The sequence below is a fragment of the Cheilinus undulatus genome, linkage group 18 (genome assembly GCF_018320785.1).
Source record: "Cheilinus undulatus linkage group 18, ASM1832078v1, whole genome shotgun sequence".
NCBI lineage: Eukaryota > Metazoa > Chordata > Actinopteri > Labriformes > Labridae > Cheilinus > Cheilinus undulatus.
Window position 1 is genome coordinate 24357110 of NC_054882.1, and position 12940 is coordinate 24370049.

Genomic DNA, 12940 nt, shown 5'->3' on the forward strand with positions numbered 1-12940 from the left:
TATGCAGCATAAACTTTCTCCTGTCAGTCTAAAATGCTTGGTTCTCACTTCATCATTTGCCATGTCGATACTTTGCCGTGTTTTCTTTCTAGCTTTCTTCTACAAAATTTTACCATTTGACTCCTGGCCCGTATCCTAATGTGGGAGCTGTGGAGTATGCTCAAAGTGCTTAGGTCATTTTTGCACACTGAGTCAGCCAGTTTTGGGTCTATCTGATTAAAAAAACAAACAAAAACAAAACAAAAAAACCCGTCATGCACTCAGACCTTGCACATTAAGTCTGACGTGTTCATTTTACAACTTATTGTAAAAACAGTCTTTTACTGCAAAGAAAAAGAAGAAGTGAGAATGATTCCACAAGTCTTCCACTCTTGTAAAACAAAAAGTAAATATTGGGTCCATCTATCCTGACAGAGACCTTCGTATAGCTCATTAGCATGTCACTGTTGTAGCACCCAAGCTGTCATGTTGCTGTGAGTGCAACTTTTGGCCATTATCTCCAAAGTTTAATGATTTTTTTTTTTTATCCACGATATGTGGTTAAATCACACTGTTTTTGCTGAGGTTTGCAGAGTTGAAGGAGCTGAAGCTGCTGTTCTGAACAGTCAATCATCCATTTAAAAGACTTGGATTGATGCTAAAAAATGCAAAAAGTTTGGGATTCAGTGTTCAAACATGATTAACATACTGTAACACAGGATCATATTCTCTTTTTAATGTGCGGCAATTTCAGACAAAAACAACCTTGTCAGTGTGCAAAGGACTTAACTCGACACTTCAGTTACATTCTTTAGGTATTTTGTGCCATGTTTATGAGATTTTCAACGCAAAATAGCAACATTTTTTTGTGTTTTGACTTTTGATTTACATGACACTGTGTTTGCGCTACAGTGAGTAGACTGGTGAAATGCCACTGCATTTGTCTCATGGGGTTACACCTCATGTCCGTATATCTATAAATGCACTGACAGTGTCTCCTAGTGTCTAAAACAAGGAACTGCACTTTTTAAAAGATTTATTTTGGGCATTTTTGTGCCTATATTTGATAGAGGAGGACAGTGGATAGAGTCGGAAACAGGGACGAGAGCAGGGGAGAGACATGCATCCCAGCACGCATGGGGACAAGCATGGGGCGTGCCTTAAACCACTAGGCAACCTGTGCCCCGGAACTGCACTTTTTTGGAAGGATTTAAGCATAGAATGTAGAAAGAATTGGACAAACCCTGTGTGACATCAGTCGTCTGCTTACAATAGGGGGACTCAAACAGCTTTTGAAGCCAATTCGTGAACAATTCCATATTGAAATCGCGGTCTCAGCCGAACTTAACGCCCGCTCACTAAGCGCAACTTCCTGTCAGCCCGCTAGCTAGCATTCTGGTTGACAGAAATGGAGCCTCTGCCCGCCGAGCTATCTGTCAATCAAATGAGACACGGCAATCAGCTTTCATCCTAAATACAATCCAAACGATCGTGGTAAAAAAAAAATCACCCTCCGTACAGTGGGAGCACAATAAGACACTAGCTAATGAGACACGTTTGGTGTTTTGAACCAGGCTGTAAACCAGTTTATTTCATGTGTCAAAACTGGCTGTGTAACATGTGTGCAGATGGAACTTCCGGTGTTCCTGCAGCCAGCCTCAAGTGGACACTCGCAGTATAGCAATTTTTTGCACTTCCGCATTGGCCTCATTTTTCAGGACCGGAGGTTGCCGCTTGGAGTTAAGCCACCTGTAGCTGCTGGGGAGAGGATGATGTTTTCCGGTGTTCTGTCCGATTTTGCTTCCTTGTCAGATTTTGCTACTGCTGCTTTTTCCGATAGACACGTCTATCAACTACCCTAACCCTACCCTAACCCTAACCATTATGGGCGTAATGCTGATGGCGTAGGGCGCGTGCGCAGAACCACAAAGTAGCAATTTTTGATGGGTGGCAAAAAATGACAGAACATCGGGTTTTTGCCATCAAGCAGCTGGGAATCTCTGTTAACTGGAATTACTGAGAAAACAGGACTAATATTTCATATAAGGACATATGAATGGCAGTACGAGCTAAGCTTAGCTAGCTAGCTACCCATTCAAATGGTCTTTCATATGTTTAATAACCAATTTTTCAAAATGCAATCATATCTTCTAACTGTTTCAATATCTGACACTACCACAATGATCTTACAGAACTTCATATCGACTGATAAATCCTGATGTATTTCATATTAAAAGTGGTTATGACTGCTTTTAAAGCAAGCTGATGATTATGAGTCTTCATAGCCTGTTGGCAGCTTGGTTAGCTTGCACACTGCTATATGGTCTCCCAAAATCCACCACAAAAAGTTACATTTTTTCAACGTACTACTTGAAAATACTACGGAGGGATGGAGTTTCGCAGGCACATTGGTCACCTTTAATATGACTAGATTCGACTTCAGGCCTAGTATGTTAGACTGTCAAAATAAAAGCCACAGATTTTTGTCACAGTCCGCCACGACTTCACTCGTACAGTGTGAACTGAGGTCGTGCACAACCAACAGACTGTATCGTATGAGAACATAAATTGTGTCTGTGCATCGTAAATGATTCAGTTGAACAGGATGAGCTGACGTTACACCACGATCGTTGAGAGTCTGGCTTTAGCCATAGCTCAAATTTGAGAAATTAAATTTGTGCAATTGCAGTTTAACATGTACACCTGAATGTTAAAGGTGAAAGGATTATTAATCCGAAAACACACTTGGTCAAAATGTAAAGCAAAGAGAGGAGTTACAGCTTTCTGGAGCCAAAATCACCATGAAAGCCTTTCAGGAGCTTTAAACATAATTTAAAGTATAAATTTTGATGTTTTTCCATATACAACATAATAAACTGTTTATAATATGATCATGAATTCAAAATAAATATATATATTATGACACGTGTAGTAGTGAAAACAGTTAAACCACAGACGCTCACAGAGCCATTATGTATGCTTAAAAAGATACTTCATGATGAAATGTAATCAACTTTTTATAAAGATGCCAATATTTGCACAGACAGAGGCAGGGAGTTGGTGTGTTTGGTGATGTTGCCAGGTTGAAACATGCAACATTCAAGCAGAGACGAATGGCCTCTATTAGGAGCATTTAATCAGTGCTCCCGGTCTCCTGCGCCCCTTGGGGAAAGATTAATGGGTACAGGATATTTCATCAGGCCCCTCCACATCACTGGCCAGGATATGAGGCAGTAATTGTGTCTGTTTGTGCTGTTGTTTTATTTTTGTGTGTGTCACAGGCAGACAAAGAGGAGCCTGCAGGTTGGAGCAGTTCTGGGAGGGATTCGCAGGGTGCGATAAGAAGCGGGAGGACGCGACCGAGGAAGGGGAAACGGGTGAAGAGAGCGTGAAGATTTATTGTCAGTGGGAAGACTTTTAAACTGCATTTCTTTGGACACATTAACAGCAAGCTTGCATAAAAAGAACGTATCTATGATCATTTTTTTCTCTGGAGCTGATCGGATGTTGTGAAGTCAACAGCAGCCCCAACAGTACTGATGTCCTGTCACGCCCTTTTTCTTCCACCATGTGTCAGAAACACTCACTCAATAATGAATTTCTCAGGAATTATTGATAAACATAAATAATTAAACACTTTTTTTCTAATTAAAACTCCAGTAGAAATGTCTTACATATTGTTTATTTTAAATTATTCTGGTCAACATAACAAGGATGCATGTTGGACCATTTACAGCATGAGTGCACTACATTTAAAGCCCAGCGGTGGTGTCCTTGAAAATGATTCTTCCTCTTGAAAAAAAGGATGTTTGCTTTGCTGCCATTGCAGCTCATGAAAAATGGATGACCTCCCGGTGCTTTCTGCTGCCCATTGCTCCCCGTATTTGCACAGAGCCCAGGGATTGCATTTGGGTTAGCATCCTCCTCCCTCCCTCTCTCTCTTCCTCTGTGTCTTGTTCTCGGGGTGAATAACTTAACACATATTTCTGCCTGACACACTTCTGCTCTGGGTCTCCCCTGGGTGCCCAGTTCACGAGCCCACACATGCTATATTATTTAAGCGTGGTTTGGAGTTGGTTGTGTGGAGGTGCATGTTATTTAGAAGGGGACTCCTTGTGGAGCTGTGAGGTCTTTCCCTGTGACCTCGCAGGTGCAGCAGCACCTCTGAAACCAGCTGGGGTCCAACAGATTTTTCCTATTTTTTTCTGCTCTGTGCTTTGATTTTCTTATTCAAGTAGAGGGGGAAATCTTGTTGCACATGCAGCAACAAACTGCTCCAAACTGCATCATGATTTAGAACAGGAAACTGTAATCTCCCTACTTTATCATACAGCAAAGAATTCATCTGCAAGACAATAAAATGCAGAGAAGCATAAAACGTAAGTGACGCTACCTAATGATGCAAGAAAAGCAAAACAACTCTGACATTCAAATAAAATATACTTCCAAGCCAAGACGGCACAAAAGCACACAAACAATAACTCAGGCTAATCCTGGAGCTGATAACATCGCGGAGAGCTGCGGTGCAGCAAAATGACACATAAATCATGAGCAGGGCAGAGGATGCAAAAGGCTGCAGTTTGTATGATGGATACAAATAGCCGTCTAATGTCTGGAAAGCACTCTTATAAATACTTGTCCTAATGTTGCATGAGGTATTTCCTAGGAAACAGATGTAACATTAATATTTTCTGACATTAAATACCTACCTTTAAAAATGAGGCTGGTTTTGCAGTTTCAATCTTGCCAGACATATTTGTTATACTCAGTCAAATCCTTGTTTTTGATTCTAGACACTAGACACTGACTGTACATGCGCCTCCCCCATTGGAGGGCACTGTGGGTGGCTGTGATGCTGGATGGGGGCAGAGGAAGCCTGAAAGACACCTTGGCAGACTGACCAGATGGGCTCAGTGAAGCATGTCAGATGGCTGTGACAGCTACCTGCCCTTCCTTAAGGACTGTCACCATGTATAAACAAACCATTACTCTCATTTGTGACTGCATGGCCTCATGTGTGTATAGAATGTGGATACAAGGGCGTGATCGCTCTGAATCCAATGAATGAAAACACTAAAAGAGCTGGATCTACAGTATCCTGGTTCGAAAACAACATTCTCTGAACAGTTTAGAAAGATACTTACTGTAAGACTTTGATAAAAGCCCATCCCAGTTTTAGCCCCAGTCCTTTTTAGTATCCTAGAAGTACCAAACATTTGACTAAAAAAATATAGTTCCTATTTGGAGACATTAACTATAACTCAGCTTTTTAAAACCTCAATTCCAAAAATGTAAATGTAAGAAACAGAATACAGTGATTTGCACAAAAGCCAAGATATTTTATGGTCAAGCTGATAATTTTTTGTTATTTCTTGGAAATATGCACACACTTGATGCCTGCAATACAATTCCAAAAATGTTTGGAAACGTTCATGTTAACATATTTAATGTGTTACATCACCTTACCAGCACTCTAAGTGTCTGAAGATCAGAGGTGGAAGTCCAAGACTATCACAGTCAAGTATAAGTACAGTTACTTGGGTAAATATATATACAGTGCTTAACAAATTTATTAGACCACCTGTCATAACGAGAAAATATAAATATTTTAGAAATCTTTCAAAAACTTGTTTAAAACTAAAAATGTTATTGTTATTTATTTGGCAAATAGCAAACTGAAACAACTAAATAGTCCTTGTTCACACATAATAACCAAAAAACATCATATTTTGTATGGCCTCCTTTGGCCTTGATAACAGCTTGCATTCTTGCTGGCATTGTTTTAATGTACTTTTCCACAGTTTCTTTTGTAATCGAGTTCCAAATAGTTTCTAGCTGTTCTTACAGACTTGCTTTAGATGAAACTTTTGTGCCATCAATCTTTGAATCTACTAAATCCCAGATTTGTTCAATAGGATTCAAATCCAGACTTTGACTTGGCCAGTCCTTCAGTTCCAGTACTCCAGATTCCTTTTTCCTGTTCAAATAGTCTCTGCACAGCTTTGAAGTATGCTTGGGGTCATTGTCTTGTTGGTATATGAACCCACAACCAATCAGATTCAGTCCAGAAGGGTTTCCATGATGCACTAAGATGTTGTGGTAGACGTTCTTGTACTTGATACCATCGATTTTTACTCATTTGCCCACGCCGCACCCACAAATGGAACCCCATACCATAATGGAATCTCCACTGTGTTTCACTGTGGGTGCATCTGGCATCAAAACGTTCTCCAGCTTTTCTGTGGACATAAACACGGCCATGCTGACCCAAGAGTCCAAACTTGGACTCGTCTGTCCAGAGTACCTTCTTCCAGTCATCAACAGTCCAGTGTTTGTGCTCCCTGGCAAATCTGAGGCGTTTCTGGATGTTTGCAGGCCTCAATAATGGCTTCTTAGCAGCTATTCTTCCCTTTAAGCCTAGTTCCGTCAGTCGTCTGCTTATGGTCATTCTGGAGACTTTCTCAGACTCTGATCTATAAGCATTCATCTCTGCCTGAAGATCAGCAGTGGTCTTCCTTCTGTCTCTAGTACTTCAAACCTTGAGGTGTCTGACATCTGCTTCAGTTAATTTTCCTTTCCTGCCTCTTCCTTGGTGCATTTTGTAAGTACCAGTCTCAGCAATTGACTCCAAAGCATACTTGACCACACTGTGAGAACACTTTATGTCTTTCCCTATTTGTCTCAGAGACCATCCAGCATCATGAAGTGCTTTAATGTGGACTCTTTCATTTTCAGTGAGCTCTCCACGTTTTACCATTTTGAACAGGAATGAGGAATTTCAAACTGAATTCACCTTTTTATACCCAAATTTGAGCTCACTGGGCTTCTCTGAGAAGTCAGAAATTAATCAAGCATAACATTTGACCACTAAAACTACTTTTTTCTGTTCAGGAATGCAAGTAAATAACTTCAATTTGACATATTAATCAAGAGATATTAATGTGCTTTACTATTTTTTCAGGTTTTTTTGTAAATCAGGACATTTGAAAATTCATGGATAACAATAATAATTATATATTAGTATTAAAAATATCATTTGGGTTAAAGGGCTTCTACATATTGGTGTATTAACCATTACAGAAACATAACAAATGCTTTTGGTAATTACCAAAGCTGTTAATTTAGGGCAGCTGTGGCTTAACCTTACTTTGGGTGGTGGTCTAATACTGAGACATTTTACAATTTCATGAATAACATATGCTGATTTTGAAGTTGATGATAGCAATAAATCCCAAAAAAGCAGGAACAGGGCAAAAAAAGCCTGAAAAAGTAAGTGGTATTAGCGGTAACTATGTGATATGCAACAGGTCAGTAACATGACTGGGTATAAAAGGAGCATTTTTTAGATAGGTAGAGTCTATCAGAAGTAAAGATGGACAGAGGTTCACCAATCTACAGAAAAATGCATCTAAAAAATGTAATTTTTATGGAATGTGTGGAATAATTTTAGAAAAATGGTCCTCAATGTAAAATGGCAAAGACTTTGAATATCCAACCATCTACAGAACATCATATCATCCTTGTGATCTACTGACCCTCAGGTGGCACTGCATGAAAAACATGCAGAACATGTCCTGGAAATCTCTGCATGGGCTTAAGAACACTTTCCAGAAATCATTATTGGTCAACACAGTTCACCATGTCGTCCACAAATGCAAGTTAAAGCTGTGTCATGCAAAGGCAAAGGTATGTGTCAACATAATCCAGACATGCAGCCATCCTCTCTGGGCCAAAGCTCATTTAAAATGGACTGAAACATAATGGAAAACTGTTCTGTGGTCAGATAAATCAAAGTTTGAAATTCTGTTGGAGACCATTCTTTTTAGGACGCCCTGTCATGAGGACTGAAGGAGAGAGGGACCATCCAGCTTGTTATCAGCACACATTTCCAAAGCCTGCATCTCTGATGGTAGGGGGTTGTACTAGTGCCAATGGCATGGGCAGCTTGCACATCTGGAAAGGTGTGATCAATGCTGAAAAGTAAATAAGGTTTTAGAGCGACATATGCTCCCATCCAGACATCTCTTTCAGGGAAGGCCTTGCATATTTCAGCTAAACCACTGACCACATCCATCACAACAGCAGGACTTCGGAGCTGAGCTGCATGCCTGCAGTCCAGACCTTTCACCAATAGAAAACATTTGGAGCATCATAAAATGAAAAAAAATCAGGAAAAGAAGACCCAGGACTGTTAAGCTGCTAGGATTTTACACTGGACAAGAATGGGACAACAATCCCCTCCCAAAACTCCAGTGACTGGTCTCCTCACTTCCCAGATGTTTACAGACTGTCATTAAAACAAGAGTGGATGTTACACAACAGGGCCCTGTCTCTACTTTTTTGAGATGTGTTGCTCTCATCAAATTCAAAATTGGCTAATATTTCCATGAAATGGTAAAACAGCATCTTAGTACAAAACGTAGATGGACGCATATGTTGCTAAGAAAACTACGTATATGTACTTCTTTGCATTTATGCCTTCACAGATGTGCAAGTCACCTATGGACATTATGAAACCCCACACCAACACAGATGCTTGCTTATACACTTCGCATTAATAACAATCTGGATGGTCCTTTTACTTTTTAGCTAGGAGGACTTTATGGCAATTATTCAATAAAAAAAATATATAAAAAGTGGACATCTGTTTGAACATTAAGTATCTTGTCATTTACTCTGTATATAATGGAATATAGGTTTTCTGTTTTTATTCACATCCTTCACAATGCCCCAGCTTTTATGGAATCGGGGTTTGTTTTTTGTGTATCAAAAAACAAAGAAAAAAGCTGAAGGACTTAAAAGTTAAAAGATAAACATACAGTATGTCCAAGGTAGGCAGAATAATGCTAATATGTCATGGTCCCAAGCTATAACAGCCTCCACTATTCTTGGAAGGCTTTCCACAAGAGTTTGGAGGTTTTCTGTGGGAACATGTGCCCATTCATTCTTTAGAGCATTTATGGGGTCAGACACTGATGATGGATGTGAAGGCCTTGCTCTCAATCTCTGTTCCAGTTCATCCCAAAGGTGCTCACTGGGCCCTGTGTGGGCCAGTCAAGTTCTCACCAAACTCATTAAACCATGTCTTTATAGTCCTTACTTTGGCAAACTGTTGCCACAGAGTTGTAAGTGTAGGGTTGTCCAAAATGTCTTGGTAGGATTACCCTTCACTGGCGATAAGGGGCCCAAAGCTGGAAAAACAGCCCCAACATTATCCTTCCTTCTCTAAACCTCACAGCTGGCACAGTGCAGTTAGGCAGGTATGCATCTGCTCAGCCATGGATTATTTTTTTTTTAGTGAAAACCTCATAATCATTTTAGAAAATATCTATAAACATATAGCCTGCTATATCCAGCAAAACAAACTAATAGAAAACCAATCATAAAATATGTAGAAATCCAAAATTTGATAAAAAAAAATAATGTAGCTAAAAAAATATTAGCTAATTTTTCAATCATAAACATTATAAGGATTCAATGAAGCTAAAAGAAAAAGCCCAAAGAGAGGATACTATTATGTCATTGCAAAGACATCATAAATAGATTGACTGAACCAGAGCACTAGGGGGTTAAATGTCATAATAAACTGTTACATGTCTAAACTGTTGCAGATGTTAACCCCAGTGAAAGGAGCACCTCCACAGTGAGATCGTCGATAAGATGGAGAGTCCTAAAGGCCTCATCTTGCTCATTAATTTGCAGTAGAGCTCGTCGACGGATGCTGCGCCTACGCGCACAATGCCTCCACTGCGCAGGCGCAGATTCTCCAGGACGCTGCAAGCCGAAGAGGGAGGCAGAAAAATGGCCCTCGACAATTTAATTTTCGCTCAGTGCATCCTTTATTTTTTAGCTTTCGTGTTTGGCTTTATCGCCGTCGTGCCTCTGTCTGAAAACACGGAGGATTTCGGGGGGAAATGTCTACTGTTCACGCGGGGCATGTGGCAAAACGAGAACATCACCGTGTCGAAGCAGCGCTTCGTCGTGGAGGAGTGGGGACCAGAGTCCTCCTGCAGCTTCATCACTTTTGTCGGGATAGCGTCCCTCATCCTGTCCGCAGTGCAGGCGTGGAGGCTGCTCTTCTTCTTATGCAAAGGACACGACGAGTGAGTGACCTTTAACGTGTGCACAATTCAGTAACAGCACCATAAAAAAGCTTAGGATGGGTGTCTGTGTCACCCAGGCTTCGCTGCACAATGTCAGTGATTCTGCCTGAACAAAGCGCGTTTAGGGCGTGGGGGGGATGCACAGAAAAATCACATAAAGTCTACAAGCTGTGGCTGTGGCCTTTAATATAGTAAGAATAATGAGTGTGAAAAAATGACTTGTCACTGTCGTCCTCAATGGTGAAGATGGAGAAAATACACTTCAATCATACCAGTTCACACACTATTCCCAATCTGTCTTATCACAGGCTGGAATTTCTTAGACAAAGTAAAAGCATTTCAGGTTGTCACGTCTTCACTGTCTGTTCTACCTGCAGCTCCATATTCAACGCCTTCCTCAACCTGCTCATCAGCTCCTTGGTGGTGTTCACAGTCTTCCTTTCCAGCACCATTGTCAGTGTGGGCTTCAACATGTGGTGTGATGCCGTCACTGAGGGTGGGAGCATGCCAAGCAGGTGAGCCAGCAGCACACCTACTCATCTTTTAGATGTAAAACAGCTGATTAGTTCTCCTAACCACCATAATGTGTCTTTCGTAGCTGTGAGGACCTGCAGGACATCGATCTAGAGCTGGGATTGAACAATTCTGCTTTCTATGACCAGTTTGCTATAGCACAGGTGAGATTTACCCACATTTAGACAGTTAAAGTATCTGATGTCTAATGTCCACATTAATGGCCTTTTCTTTTTGCAGTTTGGCCTGTGGGCGGCCTGGCTCACCTGGCTCGGGATAACAGTCATGGCTTTCCTGAAGGTCTACCACAACTACAGACAGGAGGACCTGCTGGACAGCCTGATCCACGAGAAGGACCTGCTGCTTGGCCGCTCCTCACGCCGCAACTCTGACCTCAAGACCGGCCTGATCTAAAGAAGAAAAAGAGGATGCACAAACACTCACTCAGTCACTCACACTCAACCGTCCAGTCCTCTGCCTGCCGTGAGAAACACCAGTGTTTGCCTGTGTAGACAATCAGAATTGGCTTTTGCTTCAATTGATTAGAGGGTTTAGCTTTGTTCTCTAAAGGTGATCGATCTCCCCCTCAAAAAAGCCCCTCAGTGGTGGATAAGCCTTGAAGAATCCCGCTTTATTGAGATTATTTACTCCTCTTCAAGGCATAGCTCAACTCTGAAAGTATTTAACCCATTTAATGGAAGTTTTGGATTTCTATTTAACTCCGCAGTGTTAGTGGCTCGGACTGACTGGCCGATGGATCATGTTGTCTTTGTGAAACTTCTGCATGGCCCTAATGCATGGCAAATTAATAAGGTGGTGGTTTTTAGATGTAAAGGATTTTCCTTTTTGTTTTATACACCAATAAATGTGTAGGCTTCTCTTTTGTAGGATGCCCTCTGCATCTTGATGAAGTCAGAATTCCTTGCATGCTGCAGCAAAGCAAGAACACGTGTGCTTTTGCAGTGTATTCACTTTATCAGCATTTACAAAAGGTGTTTTAAAATAAAGACTAGTAGTAGTTGAGAGCATTTATGTACCAGGCAGCCAGTCCAAAAATGCTTTTAGCAATCTGTGTGAGCTAGAAAACTGGTTCCTGTTTGTGCCATATAGCTACTCAGGCTTCTCCTACACACTTTATAGGCTACAAACCAATATACTGTTTTACTGTGAATAGACGATCAAATGTACCTGCATGCCTCTTTCCCTGCTACACATCACACTCTCACTCACGCTCCGAGATAATGGGAAGAAAGCGAGCCACGTGCTTGACTTTGATAGGCAATGACAGTTTTATTCAAAACAACTGAAATCATAAAACAGTAAGAACTAAGAAAACCCTCTATAAAGGCACTTCTTTCAAAGTGACCATAAATGTTTGGACAGCCGTGAGATGCAGCTTCTAAGCTAAATGTGCATATACAACTGGGTATTGTTTTATTGCTAATGACAATTTAGTTTGACAGTACAGAGTCAACAGTGTTTTCTTTCTTCTATACAGGCCTTGTTTGCCTCATATTGCTTTGACATTCAAATGTGAAAACCTTTTGAGTTCCCTGAAACCTGTTATATAAAGAACGATGTTTTACTGGAAACTGTGATGTGTGTTATTGCTCTGAATGAGAGGTCTGTGAGATGTGCCCTTTGAATCCAGTTTTGTGGTAGTTTGGCTGTTTCAGATTTTTCTGCTTCACTTTATAAAGGGACTCATACAATGCTGTACAGTTTTTGATTTCTGTTTGGCCTCATATAAGCAGCTATTCAATGAATGACTACATTTTTTTTTCATGTGTTGCAAAGACGCCATCTGTACATTTTGAAAGCTTGATGAGCATTTGACATCACGATAAAAACCTGAATATCATTATGTTAAAATAGAAATATAACAAAAGATTTTAAAAATCAAACTATTTAAAGTTGGATATTTGTTTGGATGCAGATACACAGTATATAAGAATAAATAACATTTAGGACAAAGGATATTTAGTGGGATTCAAGCAGTCAAAAAGAAGAACACAGTCAAAAGCATTAGCATTCATTCATTTTGAGTATATTCTCTTTGACGATGATATAAAGAGAGAAATCATTACACTGTGCTGTAGGTTTCTCCTCAGAGGAGCTGAAGACAGTCTGTAAAGAAAGAGGTGTTTTTTTTAAATCTCTTAGTCATATGACCTGGTGTTGCTGTGAAGTGAAGCAGCCCTGTGTTTTCTTTCTCACGGATCATTGTCGAACATTTTGCACATTTCTGCCTCCGCTCTCGCCTGCCTGAATGTGTGCTCTGCCAATCAAAGCTGGTTCCAAACATCTCTACATTCATGTATGTGCAATTACAAGGCTGAATATTG

General features: G+C 40.5%; 1 protein-coding gene across 1 annotated transcript; it reads left to right on the forward strand.

Annotated features, from left to right (window-relative positions):
- The first annotated feature begins 9742 nt into the window (after window positions 1-9742).
- LOC121526245 (transmembrane protein 179) lies at window positions 9743-12798 on the forward strand. Its single transcript, XM_041812732.1, has 4 exons — window positions 9743-10082; window positions 10460-10597; window positions 10681-10759; window positions 10836-12798. The coding sequence occupies exons 1-4, from the start codon at window positions 9781-9783 to the stop codon at window positions 11007-11009; spliced, it is 693 nt and encodes a 230-aa protein (XP_041668666.1). The 5' UTR covers window positions 9743-9780; the 3' UTR covers window positions 11010-12798.
- The last annotated feature ends 142 nt before the right edge of the window (window positions 12799-12940 follow it).

Bases quoted from the DNA above. Each gene is read 5' to 3' on its own strand.
- LOC121526245 (XM_041812732.1), top strand. From the start codon at position 9,781: ATGGCCCTCGACAATTTAATTTTCGCTCAGTGCATCCTTTATTTTTTA. The intron at 10,598-10,680 runs GTGAGCCAGCAG...TGTCTTTCGTAG, and splicing joins GGTGGGAGCATGCCAAGCAG to CTGTGAGGACCTGCAGGACA. The intron at 10,760-10,835 runs GTGAGATTTACC...TTCTTTTTGCAG, and splicing joins ACCAGTTTGCTATAGCACAG to TTTGGCCTGTGGGCGGCCTG.